Raw genomic sequence first — 24,780 nt, 5'->3', positions numbered from 1 at the left:
TTGCAGACGGAAGCTGAAGATTTAAGCTGAAGCTGTTGACCAAAGTTGATGGCATGAACTGTCAATGATAAGTTTTTGGTAAATAAAACAAAAATGTAAAACTTGATTAAGCAGCAGTTCTTGAGTATATGAAATAAAGGAACCAGAAATGAAAAAGAAAAAACAAAGTAAAAGGAAATAAATAGCAGCACAAACAAAAACGAAGAAGAAGAAAAATTGCAGAAAATAAAAGAAAAATTGGAGGATGCTTAAGCTTCCTTTTTAAGAGTGGGGCAGTGTGTTGCAGGGTTGCCAAGGAGTCCACACAATGCCTTGCTCATTGGACAATTTAAGGAAAGGAAATGATGCCCACCTCACTGGTGACACCTCAAGTGGTGCCTGATGGAAGGAAAATCAAATGAAAATTGGTTTTATGGAAAAAAAGTCACCAGGTGGGCATCCAAACCCACTTGAACCCCCACACTATTGGTTTTAAGGAAAGGAAATGACTGCCTCACATCTGGGTAGAAATGGCACTGAGCCCACCACTGTAAGGGAAGGAATATTTCTGGCACACATAGACAACTACTACTACTACGACCCTGAGGGCTTTGCTGAGGGCTTTTCACAGAATGAGCTGTATGTGCTGTCACATAAAATGAAAGATGAAGGATAAAGAGGACAAGGAAAGGGTTTCGAATTTGGTCTCTTAAGCACACTTAAGTGCAATCCTGTAATTTTTTTTCGATGGGTGTCAGGAGGTGGGTTTTGAACTAACCCACCTCCTGCAGCCACATTCTGATTACACCATTACAGCCCTTTGCCACTTAGCGCCCAGGAATGGGTGCTTCACAGCTGTGCTGTGAACACACTTCTTCTTCTCTAAGTAGGGGAGCAGAGAGAGATTGAGAGGAGGAGGAAGAAAATTTTGGATAGGCACTCCATTTTTTTTTTCTCCTCTCAACCTGAACTGGGAAGGGAAGGAAAAGTGGGCATGAGCAGAACTGCAGGTGTTGGAGGTGTAACTAGGAGTGCATTCACAATGTTCATTGCCAGCACAACGTTCATGAAGTAGCATGCTATCACATGGTTGTTCAAGCTTACACTGTACCTTCCACTATAGAACACAGAGGGATGAGGGGAGCAGGTTCGCAAAATGTGGAACTGCAGTGTCTGAGGAAAATGCTTCAGCACTGTACAAGCAGCAGTGCGCAGAGGTGAACTTGCCACACAAGTGATTGGAAAGGGGTATTGTCGAACAAAGCTACTCTGAAGTCTTAGTGACACATCGTCGTCATTGTGTGAAAGCACGCTTGCATTTGCACTCAATAACTTCATCTCGCAGATGAGGCAAGCTTCTTCATTATTTTCAGTGTAGTTTTCTTCTTCTGTTAGATGAAGTTACTGAATGCAAGTGCAACTATGCTTGTATGGCAGCGGCAGTGTGGCAGGGCAACTACCTCAGAATGTCGCGAGTTGTGCAAAAGTTGAGAGCGGGTGATACATAATTAGACATCTCGCAGTACAACAGTCACAACTTCATCTTCCGTGCTACTGGTACTATACTGTGCAATCCTGACAATCATCAGTGCGGGTGGACAGCCGACAAGCAACTGATGCAAACCTACACATTGACGAACGAAGTGTACTTTGAAAGGCATTCCTTCAGCAGTTCTTGAGGTGTGCTGTGCAGCGTGCATTGCCACTTGTGCTTTGAGCAGGATGTGAGGATCGTAAATGAGCATTTTGCAGCCATAAGTGGTAGGCAGCAGACAAGTTTGTAGGTGGTGGGCAAGTTCATTGTGTGCAGCATGCACGATAAGGTGTATGCTGGAAACTATACATAGTTTCAGTTTCTCACATAGAGAACTCTGTTTGCAGTCATCGGCAAGTTTCATATTTTCCGGAAATGTATACTTTACTACTGCAATGACACTTTGCGTCAGCTGCAGAAGCCTTGAAATGAAGCCCACCCAAGTGTGCTATCACATTTCAGCGACAATAAGTGCAGCAATTTCATTAGCAGGATTTTTTTTTTTTTTAAGTTTGACTCGTGGCACTTTTTGCCTGGCTTATGACAGTTGTGAACTGAGCAAGGCTCAAAATTCACTCTTTTACTCGACAGAGACTTTGAAGCCAAGGATGCCATTGACAGCAAGCTAGCTGACCTGGAACAGGAACTGAAGAGTGCAAAAGGGCTCATCAAAGATGTAAGGCAACAATATCCTCGACCAATCAGTCTCTGAAGTTCTGCTCCTTGCTTCAAATTCCACTCATTTGAACTAAACTCAAATATTGTGTTGACTGCTCATGATTGGCTGCACAAGCTTAGTTTTTCCTCTTCCATTTTTCTTCTTCCTTTATTTTTCTCGTTACCCATAACCACAGCTCCACCGGGAGATTGAGTATCTCCAGAAGCAGCTGACCACTTACAAGGAGTCAACAGACATCTACAAAGATGCAAATGAAAAGCAAGAGGCACTGTTCAAGGTAAGCCTAAATGTGTGTGGTGGGTGTGCTTCTTAACTGTGTGGGAGCATGTATTTGCATGAGCCGGTGCACCCATGCCCCCTACAGAAGTGCACAGTAAAACCTCGTTCATATGTTCCCGGCCTGTACGATTTTACCAATTAATACGCTAAAAATCGCGGGTAGTGAAAATGTCTCTGCCTCTCTTTGTATTCTTCGTGGTGTGTTCGGTCATATCTCCTGTACTAAAACCAGCACTTGTGTAGAATTCACTGTCCACTGGGCTTCGATTGGGCATTCATTGTACAGGGACCTGCATCCTTCTGACAAATGCAGAGCTATCATTTTATGTGTGCCTATAACTTAACGAAGCATTAAGTTGGGCTAATTCATTCATTAGTTAGAATATTAGCGCAAGTAAACAGGACAAAGTGATGAACGACATAAGTGCGACATAAGTGCTACTAACTGGCAGCCTATTGTGAGTGATGTTTTATTGTGTTGCTTGCAGCAAACAGTTGTTCGTAGCCCTCATGTCGTCTCTCTCTCTTTTGTACCATTTACTTGCACTAATATTTTACAGGCCTTGCTAAGGCATACCGAATTCTCACCGAGCGATAGAATTTTAATGTCTTGTTTTGCTTAGAGCCGCATGCTGCAGTATACTTGCCTGCTTTATCTCGTAGATAAGAACTTTGAGTCTGCAACTGGCCACAGTGTGACAAGTTTGTTCTACCTTCTATTCAGGAACTCAGAACCAGTGGCATAAAGCACAGCTGTAGTGCCGGTTGTTCGGTCTTTTCTTCGCAGGTGGCAATATAAGTCTGGCCAGCTGGGTGAGCTGTTTTCTTGGGCTAGCTTCGCAGACAGCAGCTGTGTTTTTATCTTCATCAGTCATGATAGGCATGGAATAGCACCAAGTCTGTTTCAAGATAGAACAGACATCAAAAAGCCATATACATCAGAGACCCAGGCACATACATATAAGCAAGAGTTGTGTGCAGGGAATTTACTTGAGCTTGTCAGTGGAAAGATACAGATCGATACATGGACTGCCTGTTCCCACCACTTCCTCATTTTTCCGCAGTTTCTTGCACTGTCTACCTTATTTTCACGCCCAGTCCAAGTGAACTAGAATAACTCAATGCATGGAATGCGACAGGAAGTATGGAAGCAGTGTTGTATTCCTGGTTTTGCTTTCATTGCCGAGTGGCCAGTACAAACCTTGCATCAGCATCCTGGATTGGAGAACTCACTAGCCTACGTTAGTGCAAACAGCGCAACCAGATGGTGACCAAGAAGTTTTTTGCACTGTTTTCTTTGTTTCGAATGCAAACAATTTTTTTTCTGGCCAAAATGTCTTCTTTTTCACATGGTGTCTTTATGCCAACTAGCCCACTTTTTGTACATTGTACTTAAGAATTTTGTCAGTTATTGGCCATAGGAAACAGCATGGATTATGTGGAAAACCCTTACTGGGCTCTTGTTTGCAGGAAATAATCAGCGAGAAGCAGAAGCAGTGGGCTGAAGAAAGAGAAAAACTTGTGCTCAGAATCAATGAGAGGGACGTGCATTCGCTGACTGCGCAGACAACTACTGAGGTGTGTGCTTGTGCTTTTAACAGTGTAGTCATTTTCGAAAAATTCTGGGACTCAGCTTTTGCCACATCAGGAAAAAAAAAAATGCTCCTGAGAAGAGTTTCTAATTCACGGACTTTCTATGTGACATGTTCGTTGTGAATGCCCATTCCACTTTTGGCTGCAGCATGTTGATGTTTAGAAGGTCTTGTTATTGTCCCTTGGTGTTGTCATTGTTATTTTCGCTCGGAACTGCAGCTCTGATTATTTGCTAACCAGTGTGCAAGCATGGCTGTGTGCTGACAGCAAGCATGTGAAGTATTTTGATTCATTCATAGTGTGGAGGGGGATCACCGGATGTGCAGCCATGGGCTTTTGACGCTGCTGTGGTGGCTGCCATATTTGTTTACTTCTATTGTTGATTGTCATGTTGGTAATCACACTCAAGCCCTTTGCCAACAGCCAAGCAAGGTGGCTTAACTTACACTGAGCTTGACAAAGCGGTCCCAGACTCGTCTGTGTAAGGGTAAAGTTTTTGTGAACTAGTTGTGGTGGTAGGTACAGTCGGAGCAGAAGTAACGCTGCTTATTTATCTTCATATTGGGCTTATCTAATAATATTTTTTGTGGTTCTCTCGAGATGGAAGGGGCACGTGAAAGCCATTTTTTGAGGCACTTTTGTTTATAAATTTATGCCCATCTTTACATACACTGTGGCCTCGTTTCTTTCATTATATTTGTGCCCTGTCATTTTTTTCTTTACATGCCCACAAAGTTTACTCCCACGTTACAATAGTGGTCACGTTACATTCAGGAAAATAAAGTACTAGTTCATTGCTGTACCAAGACCAAAATTGATTGAGGTGATTAGGGAATGCGATTCACTTATGTCAATGATCTGAAGTCACCCATCATGATATGACTTCAGTTCTTTATTTGTTAAGGCTGAATTGGCTCTACGTGAACACTAGAGGCTGCGAATTTTTGTATTCAGCAACATGACTGCCTCATTTCTGTGAATGTGTCTAATGTTGCTGGACGACACTGTATCAGTGAGTAAATCCATTTAGTTGTTAATATTCACTCATACATCGTTGTTTTGACTCCTCAGTTTGCTGCTATTCAAGAGAAGCTTGGGGCTCTGCACAACGTCCTCACATCTTTGAACCTGAAGGCGGATTCAGCACACAGCATCGAACGTGCAGAGGAAGGAATCTCCAAGCTGCTGAACCTCTCCACATCAGCGCTGAAAGATCTCCAGAGACTTTCGGAGAGTGCCGAGCACACCTCCGAACTACTCCGAAGCATTGATGGCAGCCTCTTGCAGTCGAAAGGTTACGACCTTGGGGCAGACAAGAACGCGAACAGGTTACTGGAGGATGACAACAACCAGCTCACAACAACATGGACACACGATTTCGGCAGCATCAACCAAACGCTGGAGCGCCTCGAAGCCAACCAGAGGGTGCTGACAGACACGCTGGAGGAGATACAAGCGGTGCTGGCGAGCAAAGTGAGCTCTGGCTCTGTGTCTCGTGAGCTCCATGATTCTCTCAATGGCCACTTTGCTGGCGACAAAACTGCCACGGCTGATCTGTCTGACATTAAAGAAGGCGTTAGTCGTATCCTGGATCGCCTCGACTTCTATGCAGATGAGATCAGAAAGGCGTCGCAGTCAGAAGTGGCGAGTGCTACTCAAAAGGTTGTCGAGGCGTTTGGAGAATACCATGCTGCGACAAAGCAGGAAATGCTGAACCTGCTGAACAAGCTGCCATCCCAGCAGAGCACCCTCACTGCAACAGCCGCTCCCGGTGCAAGTCATTCGGCGGTAGTCTGTCATCATGAGGACAGTGTCTTCAACGGCTCAGCCCTATCTGATGGCTTTGCTGAGATCAAACTGAACCAGAGCACCGCTCTTCGGGAGTTACAAAGCCTAAAGGACGAGTTGATCCAGATGGACACGAGCGGCATGTTTGCCCAGCTGGAGTCCTGTCAAGAGAGGGGCATTGAACAGGTCTCCAAGATGGTGGAACCGGTCTCTACTGAACTCAGGTCCATGCATGTGAGTGTGCCTTCTCTGAATATTCTGTCTACCGCTGCTCTCACTTCTATTACTGCCTTTGTTTTCGTTTTTACAGCATAAGCTGTTAATGGGACACTGAGGGCAAATAGATTCTGGCCTGTATCAACAAGGTTCAGCATTCTAATCACGAAGAGACCACTCTCACCAAAAACTGAGCTTTTAAAAAATAGAAAAGACTGAAAAAAACGACACACAGGTGTCGCCGTCACCAGCTGATTTCGCAAATATAAAGTGCTTGCATCAACACTGATTTTAGCCACAGATCCCAGAGACTAGGCTTCATGGCCATTCACTTCAAAAGAGTGGCAACTCGTCCTTTTCTGTAAGGATGTTGCAGGTTTGAATTGAGTGGCAGGAATATTTTTAAATCCAATTTTCTTGGCGGTAAATGCGCCTTTTGCTGCCGGACAAATGTTATTTGTTTTTATTTATTCGATACCTGCATCGCCCGTAGGGCATTACAGCAGGGGGCCTACAAACGTTAACTGTCACTTTACATATTATTTCAACGCGTGGTAAAAAGCATTGTTCACAAAAAAGCATTGTTCACACAGTGCTTGGTGGAAAACTGTTCCATTCTCGCACAGTTCTAACAAAAAAAGAGTAACGCAAGACGTCACCGCTACAAGAAAATTCCCTGACCTTCAGATCGTGGTCCAGTCGCTTCGATATATAGTACTATATACATAGCCAAAAAGAGCTAGAGTCAATTTTTACTGAGAGCAAGAATTGGATGTAGTTGTCTTCATTTTTCCTTCAAATCCAGGCCACAAGTTCAGGCTATGAGCGAAGACTTGCTTCATGTTGTCGTCGGAGTTCTTTCACGTTGTTGTTGTTGTTTCTTTTTTGCACAGCCACGGAAATAGGGAAACAGATGCCTCACATCGCTGAAATCGCGATCGCTAATCGTGCGGTACGCACCGCGAGTAGCGTGGCCACACGGCCGTGAATAAATCCCGTCAGCCGTAAACAGATCTGCGTGTATGCATTTTCTATGCTTCTGCATATGAGTTTTGTTGGTTTGGATGATACAAAATTTCGGATGATACGAATTTTTTCACGGCCCCATGAGATTCGTTTCACCGAGATTTTACTGTATTAGTTTGTGTCAAGATGTACAAATATCAGAACGGAAGTTGCAGCAGTTTTCCTGCAGCATAATCCTCCCACAGAAGTTGACATGCTAGAAATTCTATTTAGAACTGTGCTGTAATCGCCTACTTAACACAGTGCAGTGACACTTGCTGCAGCAGTCAGCCACACTGTAAGGGCAGTCATATGCCTTCATATGTGTAGTAGTGTCTCAACAACAACCTCTTTGCAGGACTGCATTTTTTTGGAGTGGTGCCCGTTCTATGATGGTCCCTTCTGCAAAACCATGATCGTAAAATCAATTTAAAGAAAAAACAATAGAAGGGGAGAAGGGGTATTCACTAATATGTTTTACACAGAGCATGTTAGCCCAATATGCGTACACAAAGCATGTTAGCCCCAAGGTGCATGATCCAGACATACTACCAAACAATAAAATTGTTGATGCAGTTGTTAGTTTTCATTTTCCGAGTTCAGCTTGCTGAAATTAATCTGCAGCACTGTAAAAATATATAAGGGATAAAGATTAGACTCACTCTTTCTTTTGATTAGATCACATGACAGTGCTCCTTGCCACTATATTTACATTGCATACACTGATCATTCACATGGTGCAGCGGTGGCCATTCTTTGGAACTTGATGCTGCACTCCGTTATGTGTGAGAGGATGAATATCTTGATAGTGGTTCTGCTTATTGCTGGCCTTACAAGACACTGGAGAATGAAAGTGCCAGCAATTTTTCGTCACTGTGTCAAACCAGTTTTCCACATCAGCCTGTGCTACATGAAGTGGGTCCTTAGCTCAAGATGTAGGAACTAAAACTGAGATCAGCACTTTATAAGAACGTGTCTCTATTTTGGCCATGTCGTGTCTGTGCCTCTGACATCTAACTGTGATAAAAAAGCTTGGAATGGTTTTGATTCAAAACGGGACACCCCTCGTTTTTGGAGTGATGGCCGAGGTGATCGAACTTCATGCTCAGGGTAATCAAACTTTATGCTCGAGGTGATTGAACTTCATGCTCAGGGTAATCAAACTTCGTGCTCGATGTGATCGAACTTCATACTCAGGGTAATCAAACTTCGTGCTCGAGGTGATTGAACTTCATACTCAGGGTAATCAAACTTCGTGCTCGAGGTGATCGAACTTCATACTCAGGGTAATCAAACTTCGTGCTCGAGGTGATTGAACTTCATACTCAGGGTAATCAAACTTCGTGCTCGAGGTGATTGAACTTCATGCTCAGGGTAATCAAACTTCGTGCTCGATGTGATCGAACTTCATACTCAGTGTAATCAGACTTCGTGCTCGAGGTGATCGAACTTCATACTCAGGGTAATCAAACTTCGTGCTCGAGGTGATTGAACTTCATACTCAGGGTAATCAAACTTCGTGCTCGAGGTGATCGAACTTCATACTCAGGGTAATCAAACTTCGTGCTCGAGGTGATTGAACTTCATACTCAGGGTAATCAAACTTCGTGCTCGAGGTGATCGAACTTCATGCTCAGGGTAATCAAACTTCGTGCTCGAGGTGATCGAACTTCATACTCAGGGTAATCAAACTTCGTGCTCGAGGTGACCGAACTTCATGCTCAGGGTAATCAAACTTCGTGCTCGAGGTGATCGAACTTCATGCTCAGGGTAATCAAACTTCGTGCTCGAGGTGATCGAACTTCATACTCAGGGTAATCAAACTTCGTGCTCGAGGTGATCGAACTTCATGCTCAGGGTAATCAAACTTCGTGCTCGAGGTGATCGAACTTTGTGCTCGAGACAGTTGAACTTTGTGCTCAAGGCGATCAAACTTTGTGCTCGACGTGATTGAACTTTGTGCTCGCTCCCAGGCAACTATGCAGAAGCAACATGAAGACCTACTTGGCCGAATGGGCGAACGCAGTAGCATTCCGAGCACAGACCAGTGGCAGGAGGTGCTGCATCGGCTCGACTGCATGCTTGAGCAGACGGCCTCTTTGAGGAGGAAGGACAGCACTGGATGTTTGCGGCGCATCTCGGCCGACCTTGGTGAGGCGGCACCTGGCACTGACCTTACAGCTGTGCTCAACAACCTGGCGGTGACGCTGACGGACCTCAAGAACGAGGTTCAGAGGCGGGAGAGTCTCCGGAGTGATGTGGCCGTGCGTTCTGCTTTTCCTGTAAGCATGGGTGTTTGTGTGTTGGTGTGCTTTTATGTTGTGCCACATGCTTTCATGGTGAAAGAGAAATGTGGCAGCACATAAAGCTGTGAGCCTTACCTTATTACGGGCTGTGCATCATCTGAACATTCATAGCTTGAAAAAAATCAGTGTTTTAACGTCGGTAAACTGAGTAGATGTGCAGAAGCTTGTGTTTAGTTTGATTGGCTCATGGTTTAGCTTTCCTGCGTCGTCGGCATGTCTGGCAACGGTATTAGACTCAGGTTAAGCTCTGATCGAGGTTAAGCTGATCTGATCTGTTCGCGCCACAGATGAAAGTGAATGAAGACCATGATGGTGTGCAATGCACAGTGCAAGACTGTGTTGCAGTTTTAACACGAGGCATGATCGGCTGGGGCGATAGCACAGTGGTCTCGTGCAGTGGCCAGTGAAGCTGATCTGTTCGTGCCGCTGTGGGTTCGAATCCTAGTTGCGGCAATATTTATTTATTTATTTATTTATTTATTTATTTATTTATCTATTTATTTATTCATTCAAGGTCAGGGTTTCAGTGGTGGCCCGGCTTTTGCAGCTTTGGCCGTGAAGTAGAGCTTTCGCACTAAAACGCTTGCGGACAAAGGAAAGCAATAACAGGTCATGAGCGCTTCATCGGCAGTTGGTTTTTTTTTTCACTATGAATGTTCAGGTGAGTTACCTGCTAGCCCGTGTTCTCATACCGCTTTACATCATCAGAATGAGGTACTATAATCGATATTCTGCTATATGGCTGAGATTGGCTGATTACTGTATTATACTCCCTGAGAACTTTTCTTGGCAATGGACCGAAAGGTACAAAGCTGAAACACACCGGAATATAGTCCCTGTTGCAGTTTAGTTTCCTCTTAATACATAGTCTACGAGTAACACTCATTACTTAAGACATATTTCTAACATAACTGAACATTTTCATTGTTAGAGAGCCTTGTCAAAAACACATTTCTTTTATTACAGCAAGCTTTTTGGGGGGTGTCGGCTACGCAGTTTCTATAAGTGGCGCCAGCTACACCATCGACTGAGCAAAGCAAACGCACAGCTAGTAACATGCCAGATGACTGTCCTGCGGCTCAACTATTAGTGGAGTGACACGGTTTCAGATGCTCTGCCTCTGTACCATTCTCTTCACTGCCAAAAATTTTCACCGAGCATAGTGGCAGCATGTTAATTGCATCTATGTTCATCACCATTTTCTTTTCAGGTTTGTTTTCATTTTTGTGAGGTGCTGGGATTAGTGCTTCGGGCTCTTTCCTAACTTGCTTTAGCCCTCTGGTATAACAGAGGTCATTAACTCTTGTGTCACTCTCAACAGATATGAGCTGCAAGTTCTGCTGAATTTCAGATGAAGTGTTAACAACCGGTAGCACCCATTCTTATCGCATTAAAAGTGCCAAGTCGTCATAGTAGTTCTAGTACCATTGCTTTTGACATACTTTGAAACATGCCGTGTTACATTCTTGGAATTGGTGTTCCTTAACTAGGTCCACACAGAGGAGCAAGCTGCCGCTGCCACGCACATCAGCACCACCAGGGAGTGCTTATTAGGGGACGCCAAGCTAGCAAAGGAAAGATACAGGTGAGCGTGAGGACTAATATCGGCGTTTCTTTCAGCAGCTTTCCTGTGGGCAACAAGGTTGTGTAAGTAACGTTTTTGAGTAGTGTAACTAAACTTTTACAGAACATTTTCTACCGTATTGTGGTTATGCAATATTATGCAGACGAGCAATGTTTTCATTCAACACGAATGTTGCTCTCACGTTACGATTGTTGCAGGAGTGACATTTATGGGCAGCCCAGCTTTGGCTGTGCAGAAATACTGCCTGCTTGATGCTTAATGCTCCTCGTTTTTTATTATACTAATACGATTGTCATTAACTTGAACTCTCATAATTCGAACCACTGGTTAATTTGAACTGATTAGTACGTAAAAAGGCTCTTCACATTTTTAACTGCATAATTCAAATCAAATTTTCGGTCCCCTAAGTGTACAGCTTATTGACAGTTAGCTGTAAAACTTGCACTTGTTTTCTATCAGTTCAAGTGTCTCTTGAATCACTTACAGTCACTATTTAAGTCATTCAACATGCATGCCAGGGTTCTGCCAGTAATGTTTACAACCACTGCTAAGTCACACATAGCAACCTCAAGTACAGTGGATACATGCTTTTCCCTGGCCTGGAGCTCGGCTTCTCTGCAGTGCAAAGCTTGGGAAATGGGTCTTTGGCCCTGCCTTTTGTAGACTAAACCACCTTTTGCCATGACACTCTTTGGCCACAGATGCCCTTGTGCCATAAAAATTTGTCATCATCATGTCACGCATGGCATCACCTTGTGTCTGTCTTGTCTCAAGCCTTGTCCTGCACTTAAAAGGGTATTTTGCGAAGCACGTAAAGAAAAGCTTACTGCTACAAAAAAAAAGGCATCTTGCAACCATCAAATCAAAATGAAACATTTGAAAGCCTCTAAGAGTTGCACTTCATGTATGGAGTAGCATTGTCACTGCTGATCATAGAACATTTTGTAACATTATGGTGCTTCAGTTTTAAAGCGAAAAGCTCTACTTCTACCATACCGAGCCTGAAGGTCATCTGGCTCTTGGATATGACGTCTAACGCGAGGCACTCCGCATGCGCAAAATCGCGCATGGGAGATGCCTCGATCTTCTTCTTCAACGCCATAGCTGCATGCTTGGCAGTCACGTCCGCCGCTGTGCTGGCTGCTGCTCAGCCTCTCCTCCTGGCCAGTAGTTGCATGTGATGGGTCACGTGATTCTCTCTGGCACTTGGCAGTCACGTCCCCCGCTACGCCGACGGCCGCTCTGGACGATCGCTTTTGCACTTGTGGCATGTGATGCGTCAAGTGATTTCCCCTCGCTGAAACAATTTGCACTCACTGAAGTCGTGAAAAAATAGAGATGAACCAAAGCTAGACCATGTCTAACCATGCTTAACAGAGCTCGCGCTCTGTATATCCTGGCTCAGGTGAGTTGAGCCACAGCCACCTTTTATGTTTACAAGTTCTTATGGGGCAGTTTGGTTTTCCTTACGGCAAGTGCATGTGACGGTACAACTGATTTAACGACACAAGCACGTCAGTAGGAAACATTGATTTTCCTTAGTTCTTTTGCCATATTTCACACAGTCATGACCACTGTCATTGAAACATCGCCAGATTTTTGTGCTGCAATTGTGAACATGTGCTGAATCAACAGGCTTCGATCTCTCATAAATAGCAGTTACATATGACAGTGATAGTTATCTGCTCATGAGGTTGCCCTTTGCCAGAGTGATGTGGTAGGCCGGTACATTACAGAAGTGTTTAAGGAATAATGTTTGCATGTCCACTGTTCGGTGTCATGTGGCTGTCAGTTTCAGATTACAAGTTCTTGAAAGTGGTACCACATGTCCGAAAAAAAAAAAAAAAACCTGTTTGTAAAAAATTTTTGATTGCTTGTAAAATTTTGCACTGCGTTGTCTTCATGCAACTTTGTTAACAAGAGACACTGAGAGAATTATGACGCCTGTATTCCTTTGATGCCTTGGGCCTGTTTCTTTATTTTCTGGTAAACTACATTTCTGTGTTGTTGTTTTTTTCCCCATGTAGGAGCAAAAGAGCTTTGCTCAAGTACAAGTCTGAGCTCAAAGGCATCAAGGAAAAGCTTAAGGTGAGCAGAGTGACGAAACAGATAGTGTCCAGTTTGCATGCATTCTCAAAGTGCTTGAGCATTTGCTTACGAAGCATCCCTTATTTTCAGAATCTGAATCATGCCTTTGACCGGGATGGTTTCACAAGCCACCACAAAATTGAGCACCATGTGTCAGACCTTCAAAGGAGGGTGTGTTCACGCTCTTACATTGATATTTGCCTATTTTTGTAGCATGCGTCTGCCACTCTCCTTTACACTGCAGCTTGCAAGCTCATGTAGCACATGTCATGTTTGCAATGTACCTCTTTGGAATTGCAGATTGACGTGCTGTCTCTGAAGGTTGACTCTGATCGTCATTACCGAATGGACTTGGAGATTAACGACCTAAAAACAGGTGTGAAACTGTTTGACCATTCTTCTCAAAAGCTCGCAAGCAAGTTTGCAGAGTTCTTGCACTCTACTAAATTGCTTTTTTATGTGCAAGCTTTTTTCTGCGCAGAGAATATGACAAGGCGTGCTTGATAAATACAGCTTCCTTGATAAATTAATTGCAGTTTAAACTACCATCAACTTTCTGAATGGCAGTTCAGCTTTCGTGCTGAGGTTGAACTGAATGATAGTTCACTGCAGTTATGCAATACGTTGTGCAAAACTCATTTAAATCTCTAAATCACATAATCACACTTTGTGTAACTAAAAAATGAATACGAATAGACATAGTATTTCGGTGTCTAACTTGAGACATCCTTTTCATACTTTATTTCGCAGAGTTGTGATTTCTGTAGAAGTTCTATGCATTGCATATGCTCCAGCTGAACAACACACAGAGCCAAGATAACTTAATAGGCAGATGTTTGGTTTCACAGCTTTGCAAAAGTTTTTCTAGTGTTGCTTTATATGTTTGTGCTTAATCACTTGTAGTTACTAGTGAGTTACTGATGCTAGTACCTCTATACTACAACCCAGGACAATCCTTCATGCAATTTGAGAGCATACAGCAACTGGGACCCTTGATCTCATTGAATTGAACTGCCTTTAAAAGTTCAATGGCAGCTCATGCTGCCCTGTAACACTGCTCAACTGCCACTAATTTCAAGCCAGTTGAAATGTTGCTGACAAACTTCTTGTAATAGGGGCATCAGGATATGATGTCAGGCGACATCTGCTGCAAATACTGTTTATAAACACATTTCTTTATTTTGTTATTCCAGAAATGCAACAGGTCAGGCAGCAGTTGGCACGCGAAGAGCTGCTCAAGTCTACATTAGGCTTTACTGTAAGTCCGCTTGCCCACACTTGGCTTATAATGTATGCTTCAGTCGACTGTCCTTTACATGTGGCTTGCCTTTTTGTTTCCCTTTTCCTGCAAACAGACAAAACGTGAAGAAAGGTTCGAGTCAGAAGAGACATATCCGAAACGTCTAGAACTGAATGGACAGCAAGACTTCCTCTTTGAGAAGTGCAGAAATGACTTGTCGGTATGCCAGCTTGAATAATCTTGGATCTTTAGCCTGAAGCCCATGTAAGAACATGCTTGAATGCTGCTCCCGTGGACATCTGCCATATTCTAAGAGGGCAAGGATGGGGCCTAGTTGGCTGTGCATGATGCTGATTACACGCTACACTTTATCGGACGAACACAGAGGAAAGGAAGGACACTTACAATCGTGTAAATACGATAAACATCATGCCACATTCTAGCAAAAAAAAAAACAGCGAAAACCGAGACAGGAACAGAAGAAGGCGCGTACACACACGCACACACACTGTTGTCGCACTTACAACTAATTTATTTTTGGCTCATCCACATACTTCAAGCCATTTTCTTATGCAAGGGCGCATGCAAATGAAAAAATCATGTCTAATCTTTATTCCATGCCAGATTAAAAGCACTTTCTTTCTCTGTGATAAAAACTGATGGGTCACTTATGGAGAATTGCTCATTCTTTTTCATTAGAAATGCTTCATGCAGTTCTCGCTCATGCTCAGTTCTCTGCTAGAGCATTAATAACCAACTAGGCCAGAAATTCATGCTTCTCATCTGCGATAGGTTGTGTAGCATTCTCTGCATGTGTAGATTTTAACTCCTCAGCATAATTTGAGCCCACCAAGTTCATTCGCAAGAGTGCAGTGAATCAGATTTCAGTAGTGTGCTCCGTAATGTGTTCAAGCAGCTTTTCAGCAGAATTTAATCTTATAACAAGCTGAAATTGTGAAAAATTTTATTATTTTTTTCAAAGGCTTGTTAGGCTAAAACTGTTTATTTTGTTCCACTAAAGCACATTGTGCAGAGGCAAGCTTTTTACTTAGAAAAAGTGCTTGCAATGTCAAGACAGTTTTTAGAGCTGAGATTACATGCAGGCGTGCCTTGCTGTATTTTTGTGTTGCATTGCAGGCAGAGATCAGTAACCTGCAACGAAACCTCAGCTCTGAGCCAGACCTTCACTACAGCTGGCTGTCTGGGAAAAGGGATGCACCTGAAGAGGCCAAGAAGATAGAGGTGCCGGCAAACAAGAGCTTCCCGAGGTAATCTTCAAGGACGAGTTTAAATGTCCTAAAGGCTTTTTAACTTCTCAGTGGGTTACGAACATTCGTGTTTTGCTCTAAGGCCACATTTTACAGTGTGGTATTTCTCTTCGAAAATTCGTCGGATGTTTACCCTTGTGTTATTGTGAATATCAGCGATAATTTGAGTGGTGCAGTATGCTGACGTTAGTCAGTGTTTATTAACTATGGGTAGAAGTATGGGATGTTTGTTGCGTTGATGCCGTTATACTTGCATAAGCTCTGTGGGTAAGTTCTCGTGAATGTCGTTTGCCAAGAATGTTGGAGTAGCCGGGTGCAGTAACCAGTCATGATGCGGGGAGTAGGCGTACAGTAGGTGTGCATCGCACATGACTGTGTGCCATGCATGCTCCTCCCTGCACATAAGGCGGCCGTCCGGTGTGACTAGCAAACGAAGGGAAATAGGCAAGGAAGAGCATGGATAGAGACAACATGGTTTCACCCAGTGTGCCACATACAGCTGTCGCTGTAAAATGCATTTGTTGTCTTCCCTCGTACAGTGCACTGCAGTCCAACCAGAAGTTTAGATTCCTTCTGGTTGAAATGAGTAACAATCTTGAACAGAACCGTTTAGTTTTTGTCTATAGGCGTGCCACTCGGAAGAGCGTGTCCAGCTTGTTGGACTGGACCAGTGTCAGCACTGCTGGGAAAAAAAGAAAGAAAACCTATTTATGTCTATGCTGCTCATTCTGCATCTTCTCAGCACTAAGCAAAGGTGCTGGTGAAACTATCCTCTAGCAACAAAGAGCCTTCTGTGGGGCATTTTCGCTCGCTTTCTTTATTTTATTTTTTTTAATTGAAGCCCCGTGCTCGCAGACGGAAGCCACCGAGCCAAAGCCAGTCGACACCGTACCGTGTGCCCTTGTTCCCCGAGCACCTGCCCAGCTGGCCCATGAGCCCTGTGCGGAAGACGGTCACCCCACCCCCCGTGCCAACGCAGAGTGCCAGCACACGCCAGCGCGTGCAGGCCATGCTTGACGAGTCATTTGCCAGGCACATGACTGCACGTACGCGACCAAAGTTCTCTCTTCTGCCACAGAGCTCGCACTGTGTAGGGTCGGTAGTGTACGCATGTAGTGTGACCGTAATAGTGTGGCGCCAGTTTATTCTTGCCACACTGGCGGGTTGCCTGCTCTGGAAAGAAGGTTCCGGGTGTTGGCACTGAAGCATTTGACCCCCGTTATTCGGAACTCCAGGTGATTAGGATTGCCTCTGGGGTCCCAGCCGACATCTGTGTGAATCTATGGAGTCAGCAGCTCATTATTTTAGATACAACTGCATTCACACCAGATAATTCGGATGGCGACCCAATCGAAGATCATATCTAGGTAAGACCGACTGTAATCGATTGTCCAGTTATCCTTCCTCAAGTCTGAATTGCATGATGCAATGTCATTCCACACACCTCTCATGGATGGTCCCGATAGTTGAAAAATGGTGTGGCCGAAAAGTTTAGGTTTTGTTTCAGGGCTTTGTTCCAGATCGCAGCGGCACCGATCTGGCTGCACATTGGTCAGCCAGCTGAATGCAATTTTGTACCATTTTTTGGGCGCTGAATGCCGCATTGCTGGGCTTTTCTTTTCTTTCTTTTTCTCAAAAAGAGTGTAGCCGGCGCCAATGCATTTCCCTCACTTCCATATTATTCATTGTTCCTGTCGCTGAAATTGCATGCTTCTGCAGCTTGTCATGGGCTGTTCTCAGTTTCTGCAATAGAGCCTTGCCTATAAGGAGGCTCCATTACTGCTTTGTCGCACCGCGAACAGGGCCGTAAAGGCATTTGCATTTTGGAGTAGTATGCTTTAGCATTCCCACCTGTGTGCATGCAGTGAAGCATTGTACAGAACCTCGAAAATTAGTTGCTGCTGCGCTGTTTTCATCTCGGAAGTAGGCGACCACCGCCCAGGTTTTCACCATTTAACTTCCTATGATGTGAACTGTTTCTCACCGTTTTTAGCAGTCTATTCGTTAGTTTGGACCTTCACATAATTTGTACAATTTTCCCAGCCTCTTGAAGTTCAAACTAGTGAGGTTTTACTGTAGGTGGTTGGTTGAGTCTTGAGAATAATGCAGTAGCTGGAGTAGTGACAGAAGTGTAGAATTGATGTGGAATTATCATTAGCATTATTAAATGGCACCGATATTGGATATAACACCACTGAGTATCTTACTCTGTTGCCAAATTCCACAAAGCTACCATGAGCACAAAATTTATTCTAACACATACTTTTATTGATAAGGCAGACTGGTGTTTTTTTTTTTTCATCTATCCTGTGTAAAGGAGATTGTACTCTAAATTCTCCGTGCCACTTTAATATGAAACCAGTGTCATTATAGCCATCTCTCTGCTTGCTGTATCCTTTGTCTGTACTTGTGTTCTAAGTACACTTTTCTGTCGCCTTGCTTATGCAGGAAATGCCACTGCGCCGGCAGCCCCGAGCATCGAAGCCAACAGCATGGATGCACAGCTGAAAAAGTCACTGGCCGAACTGACCAACTCTCTCGAGAAAACATATCTGGTGTGAACGTGTGCATGGTCTTGTTTTGCTAGTCTCGGGGATGTGGAGAAAAATACTGGGCATTTTTTGGATACCGCAGTTGAAGCCATAGCCGTAGCCATAGCATTCACAGAGGCCATATCTTAAGTGTTGCTGCTCAAATGTGAAGAACACAGCTGTTGCTGCTGCTGCACAATGTTTGTCATGCAAATGCCAATGTCTCATTTTTACTGATCTCCCCCACTGCTGTGCTGCATTCACCGATTCCAGGCACTCAACATCACGTCATTTTTGCATGTTGCATTTTACTTCAAGAAACATCTTAATTGTTAATTGCAGCAGCGGTGAAGGGAACATGGTTGAAGCAGTGGTATGCACACTTTCAATGGCCGGTTTATATTGCCTTAAGCATTGCTAACGAGTGTTGTTTGTCCACAAAATTGCCCCCATTAAAAGTAGCTCAGTCATCGTTATTTTGTTGCAGCTAGAACTTCAACTCATTATTGTTACAGCCTACGTTTTTTACATTTTTGCACACTTATTTTATTTTCAATCGCCTGAATTTTTTGTGATATGCGTCATGGGTTTGCGTGTGTGTGTTAAATGCAGATTCAGATTTAGCAAAGGGAATTTTATTCAGCTCGGAATGAGGTGGTTAAGAAGGGACTAGTGTATATATGACGAGTACAGAACGTACAAAAATCCTCGGTGAAGAATGTAGTTTGAAAATTATGTGCACCTGTGTTAATGTAAGGCTCAGAACTTGCTGTGTACAAGTGTTATTGAAGCCTTTAAGTCTGAATGATTCTGATAAGTTCATAACTGTGGAAAAACTGGTTTCGTTTTACGAGATATTTTAACAATCTTTCAAAGGAAAATCTTCTTGTTACCTTCAAAGCTTCAAGCTTGATCACTTCTTGCCATCTCAAGTGGTACTGTTTTCTGTCAATGAAGCTCTGCTGTTATGCTGGTGTCCTGCGAAACTTTTAATTTGGTGTCATGAAAACGAATGAAAAACATGTTATATTGAATGGTTATCGCGAATTCGTGGTGAGTCTCCAGAGGTCTTGATTTATGACATCTGCACTGCCATGAAAAGTGCCTTGAAAAGTGCCCTTTTGAATCTCTTCTGCACACTTATAGATGGACATTTAAAATCTGGTAGGCGAACCACTTATGCTGCCATTTAATGGGGAGCATAGGTCATGCCAGCTATGTTACGCTGCTGCGAAGCCCCACTTCAAACTTGCGTGGCTAATTTTTGGCAGCTAGCATGTGAACAAGTCGAAGCTAGAGTCGTTGATGGTGCCTGGCATGCCTTCGTGGTTTGTTTATTTTTTTCCCCATGACTGTTGTGACAGTCCATAGGCTCCAGTATCGTTTGAGGCAGTTAGTTAGCTTTTTTTAGTTACTCTTTTTGGCATAATGTTTATGAGAAGCTTTGCAGCCAGTTGATTAGAGGCCTATAATTCTATGTGCGAGACCAGTGAACCATTCTTTGACTAAAAGACTATTTACGAAGTGATGCTTCTGAACCTCACGCCCGTTCTTAAGAATGTCGTCGCTTGTAGGCTTCTCCACATTGAGGGCTCTCCTTTCTTTGGCAAGGTTTGCGAAAAAGAGAAGGGTCGAATCCTGTGTTCCCTATTTAGTGTTCCTTTCATTTCATAGCTCTGAATATATAACAGGGGTGATTCACAAATGGCAGCCTAATTTCGATCGGCATTTCTAAGACCCTGAGCAGCATGTGATCATGATTTTTAAATATTATGTTCTTTCTGTTGTGCCACCAGATTACAAGAAGCAGCCTGCATCCTTTTTTTGTACTGTAATGTTGGCTAGTCTGAGAATTATGCTGTCAGCTATGAACCAGCCATCCCAGTATATTATGTTGCCAGTCTTGCTGCCTTCATGACTGTAGTTGCATTACACAAAACATGCACTACAGAAGTATCTTGTGTATATGTTTATATATACTATGCTATTTGGATGGGTCAAACTAGGTAGCTGTTATTGGCATTCCTTGAAACAATGGGAATAGACCGTATTTATGTTTATCACTCATTCTAACTCTAAGTTGAAAATGGGGATAGTTCTGAAACAAAGGTGTAGAAAAAGCTGCATTAGGTGAGATAAATTTGGATAAAGATTACCTGGATAAAATTTGCTAAAGAGTATACAGGTGAACAAAATTGGGCCCAAATATACTTATATTTCAGAATCAAGTGGTCATTCTTTTAACTGGGCAGATCATTTGCTTTTCCCACTTCTTGGCTTTGTTATTATTTGATTGAATTAAGTTGTGGCAGCTTATCATCTATCGTTTTAATACAGAATGAAAGATTTTCTAGAATCCACCAGGTCAGGCATAAAGGAAAGTCAACTTTTTACTGGTTAGAATGGTTTACATTGAATCAGGCTATATTTTGCAGTAGGCAGACTTTACCTAGCTTTCAACTCATGCTGAGAATTGATAACTCTCCTGCATCAGCCTTTGTAGCTGAAAGTCCCGCCATACACACTCATACAGCACTATTAATTTCGGCACACCTTGAGCATTCTCTGCCAGAAATGTCCAGGCCATTTAACAAACATTCATTGCTCCAATGATTGTGCAGATATATATCAGTCTCAGTGCCTACATCAACTGGAGAACCAGGAGTGCCATGCAAACACCACTCGTTGACAAAGCGGCATTCGCTGTGTTGAGTATATTTATCGTCGAAGCTGCTATTAAGGTACAATACATGCTGTTAGCCAATCAAGTGCTGAAAACCATCCTGATTTCTATTCAGTGATCTGGCACACTCCACATGGTTTCTGCAATGCAGTGTAAGTTTCTTCTTTATTCCTGTTGCAGTGGCACTTAATTCTTCCAGTGTTTTCTCCGAATTAGAGCAATTTTTGGCATCCTTATTGAAAGCAGCGGTTTGTAGCTGTGTAATAATCTTACAGAATTATGTACTTTGCAAACTGCATAAGAAATCTGAACACACATATCTTCTGGTTATGTTTGCTGCTTTATTACAGCTCATCCATGTGCATATTGCTCATCCGTTGTTGTGTATTTTCCACAAATTCTCCGTGCTTGCTTACGATGGATTTGAATGCTACAACGCTGATCTCTCCATGCTATTGTTGTGTATGTGAACAGTCTGGACAAGCCAAGAGTGAGAGCTAGAGGCTTACTGGGGCACTGAAATCTGTCCCTGTTATGTTGATGCATAGCCATTGCCTTCTAAGTGGATATAGGGGTCATTAAATGCATGAGCCCAGCTATATATGTGAGGAAGTGCAAAAACCGCAAGATCAGTTCTTGTTTTACTTGTTTTTGTGCATTGGTCTTTGCAAGAAGTGCTCACAGCATGCCTCGATATTGACCACTGGACATTTGCATCACGACGAGCTTAGAGCAAGTGGTAGCACAAGCATTCTACATGTGTTCGCAGAAGCCCAGAGAACACGTGTCTCCCCCGCCCATGTACAAGTAATGCACTGGCTGGTATAATACGATTCTGAAACCGATTCCATTCCTGTTTTTAATTTCCCTCTTCACTAGCAGCAGCAACACGATGCCCCGCATTCCTTCCTTTTTACTGGCTCGAGATCAGCGATAGTGGGGGGTAGGGCATATCTTCACCCAATCACAGAGGGCGAGAAATGTGAAAATGCTATGGAATCGTTAATGTTATACCAGCCCAGAGGTTTATAGCTTATCTTCTTTCTTGCTGAAAGATTTTTTCACTTTATTTTTGTATGCACTTTCCAGTACACATCTTCAATCCTTACAAGGCACAAAAAGCACACTGTTTATATGTATCTTACTCAAGTCATTGCACATCCACAATCACTATATTTGTGCTTGCACAGTGTAGTAGTGTGATTGTTTTTCAAGTGTTTCATGTAGTTTCCTGTGCGTGCATGCGTGCGATGGTACCAGAGCTGGCACCTTTTAGAGTTATTTGTTATCTTAGTAGCTGTGACATTGTTCTGAAGTTTATGCATGACAGTTTGAAATTAAACCAACAGCGAAGTAAGATCACCTCTTGCCTGCATGAGAGATCATTTTAGCTTTTGATGCAGCATGCAAACTTTGCTTCATATTTGCAACCATTTAGCTATGTGAGTAATGACACAGTTTCTGGAGGTGTGAAACTCTTGGAGTTGTATTACAACTTTGTAGTAATGCCAGTATCACCACATTGTTATATTAGAGGGACAAAGTCACTACTAGTTTAATATTTATGAATCAAATTATTCACTTTCCAAGCAAAGGTTGAAAGCTGGAGCCTTTCAATTAGAAATTGTTTATTGCAGTACTCTTGCAATCTGAAATATTACCATTTAAAATGTAAAAGACTGAAGTTAATAATTCACAAGAGTTTTCTAAGCCTTTGCAGGCTTCTTTTCTTGCAATGCATTCAGAATTTTGTGCAGTTAGAAAGTGCCTTTTGGGCTTAAGCACACTGACCGTTTTTAATAAGTAACACTTTGGAGCACTTATCTAGTCCTAATGAAGTACCATATTTACTCCTTTTAATGAACGCTTGCTTTGAAACCTAGAGCCCTTTTTGTACACGTTGTTCATTGCAAATTGCAGAATTTCAGGTTTTAAGGCTTCTTTTCTTAAGTGCACATTCTTCCAGTCGTTTATGGTTTCGTTTAGAGTGGCTTATTAGAAATATTTATTTTGGGCACCACTGCTAGTAATGAGATTAATGGTGCTTGTCTTTTCTTCGTACCGTACACTAGTTTAAGCTTTCTATTGGTCATTATTTCTTATAAAGACTCTATCCACAGCTTCGTTTTCTTACCACACACTAGGCTGGCACAAATTCTGGGACAGGTTTTGCATTATTGCTTTGGTCTTATCAGCAAAATCATGCTGCAAAATGCATCTGTTTGAAATCCCTGAGTACATTGGCTTTAGTGACACTGGTTTTCAGGTTGATTCTGAAGTCCTTTTCAGTGCATGCTTGAGATATATATCTTTTTGCATGACATACTCCTGAACACTGTTCATCTTAGTTAGTGTATTCATTGCCTTTCAGTGTTGTTGTGCGAGGAGAAAATTGCTTGGTTTTCTTCCTGAGTGTTGCATATGACAGCACCGACGAACTTATTGGCTGTGACTCCAATGGAAGAGTTGAAGGTGTTGGCTTCCATGACAGCCTGCGGTTGCTCTCCGTTATTTGGCAGCACCTTAAGTTGCCTGGTGACCTGTTCACACACTGATGATGCATGCAGTAGCTTGAATGCAGAAAATACAATGCAGCCATGAAGCCGTCGACTACAATGCCTTGAATTACCTGGTGACTGCATTATCATGTTGATGTGCGCACAATCATGTAGAAACAAGATGTTCTCAAAGTGATTTTCTGCAATAGCATATGAACTGTCACCTTGCATCTGCTCCGCTCCTCTTTTAGACATATCTTTCCATTAGCACATCTACAAATTTTCAAGCGTAGGAACAAGCTATTGGCTGCTTGAGAACTGTTAACTACATGTGGGTAACTTTACAGTACTGATAACCAACATACAGTCATTCAGGCCTTCACTTGAAAAGGCTTTTTAGATGGTGCCACAGAAACAATTCATTTTTCACCCAGAGGCTGACCGACAAAAACAAGTATTTGTTGATTGGAATGGAAAACGATGCAGATTGCACAAGAATTTTTACTAGTCTCTGACGGCACTAAGAAGTTGATGGTTTTGTTGTGACGTGCTGGACTCCACGTTTCGGTGAACCATGCAGCTTTCTGGTAAATTCTGCTGGTGGGAAGAACTGGTGGCTTAGCTCATAGACCTTTGAAACTGCACACATGATCAGAACTGAGAAATGGCACCCTATCAGCGTTGACAGCCTGATATGTATTGCACACTTAAATGCTTCTCAAGCCTTTGCAAGCAAACTGGTTGCTGCCTGTCTCGTGTCTCATTGGGTGTTCTTGTGAGCTGCTGGACTTAGCAAAGTGCAGCATAACAGCTTGCCTTGCAGCAACTCCAAAGATGTGTAGCAAAAGAGTCAATCACTTCATCCTTTTAATAAAACATCGTTTTGAAGACGAGCATTTTCTTTCTTTTTTTTTCCTTGCTGCAGCTTCGTTGTATGTACTCTCTGAAGGAACAGAAATGCCTACTGCTCGAGTAGTGTACATATGTAAGAGTTCAGTGTTCACTTTTTAAGCAAGGGATGCTTTTAGCTGCCATTTTTGGCAAGCTGATGGGGATAACATACGGAAACCGCAACTAACTTAAATTCGACCATCAGATCGAACATATGAAGCTGAAAGTAGTTGGAGCATTTCGATATTTTGGATGTCCGAATCTTACCCACGCCTAGAAGGGGCGTGCTGTGGATGTCCTGTGGATATTATATACTGGATCACTTCTACAGCTTTTGAGGCGAAAGCCTTACAAGCCCAACTAGACGAAATTTCCATTGTTGTTGAGGCTTAGCCACCTAAGTGGCAAGTGCGACGACGGCATGCACATGTTCTTGTGTGTTGCCGTTTTGTTGTGCTTCACCTTCTACAAGCTATGCACCAACTTAACTCTCAACCTGTTTTACTGCAAATCTCACTCGCCAATCGGATGTACTTGTCATTTGGTGGATATGTACTCGGAGGCAACTTTCTAGACCACTACAGAATTTACGAACGCGAGCCGTAAGCTTGCAGGCC

General features: G+C 43.0%; 1 protein-coding gene across 7 annotated transcripts in view; it reads left to right on the top strand.

Annotated features, from left to right (window-relative positions):
* The window catches only part of LOC144099188 (uncharacterized), a 44,883-nt gene extending 20,715 nt beyond the window's left edge, over window positions 1-24,168 (top strand). For 3 of the 7 annotated variants that reach the window (XM_077632328.1, XM_077632326.1, XM_077632331.1), the window contains 14 exons: window positions 2,105-2,189; window positions 2,368-2,469; window positions 3,942-4,049; window positions 5,136-6,086; window positions 9,047-9,355; window positions 10,870-10,964; window positions 12,992-13,052; window positions 13,143-13,223; window positions 13,353-13,428; window positions 14,246-14,310; window positions 14,408-14,512; window positions 15,430-15,560; window positions 16,416-16,606; window positions 18,009-24,168. In XM_077632328.1, the coding sequence (XP_077488454.1) occupies window positions 2,105-2,189; window positions 2,368-2,469; window positions 3,942-4,049; window positions 5,136-6,086; window positions 9,047-9,355; window positions 10,870-10,964; window positions 12,992-13,052; window positions 13,143-13,223; window positions 13,353-13,428; window positions 14,246-14,310; window positions 14,408-14,512; window positions 15,430-15,560; window positions 16,416-16,606; window positions 18,009-18,121 (2,473 nt within the window). In that variant the 3' untranslated portion in view covers window positions 18,122-24,168. The remainder of the gene's footprint in view (window positions 1-2,104; window positions 2,190-2,367; window positions 2,470-3,941; window positions 4,050-5,135; window positions 6,087-9,046; window positions 9,356-10,869; window positions 10,965-12,991; window positions 13,053-13,142; window positions 13,224-13,352; window positions 13,429-14,245; window positions 14,311-14,407; window positions 14,513-15,429; window positions 15,561-16,415; window positions 16,607-18,008) is intronic. The other 4 variants (XM_077632332.1, XM_077632329.1, XM_077632327.1 and 1 more) reach the window with 3 other exon arrangements.
* Window positions 24,169-24,780: the final 612 nt, after the last annotated feature.

This window comes from Amblyomma americanum, chromosome 7 (genome assembly GCF_052857255.1).
Source record: "Amblyomma americanum isolate KBUSLIRL-KWMA chromosome 7, ASM5285725v1, whole genome shotgun sequence".
NCBI classification, from domain to species: Eukaryota; Metazoa; Arthropoda; class Arachnida; order Ixodida; family Ixodidae; genus Amblyomma; species Amblyomma americanum.
Note: the sequence above shows the minus strand (reverse complement) of the source record. Positions and strands in the feature narration are given on the sequence as shown.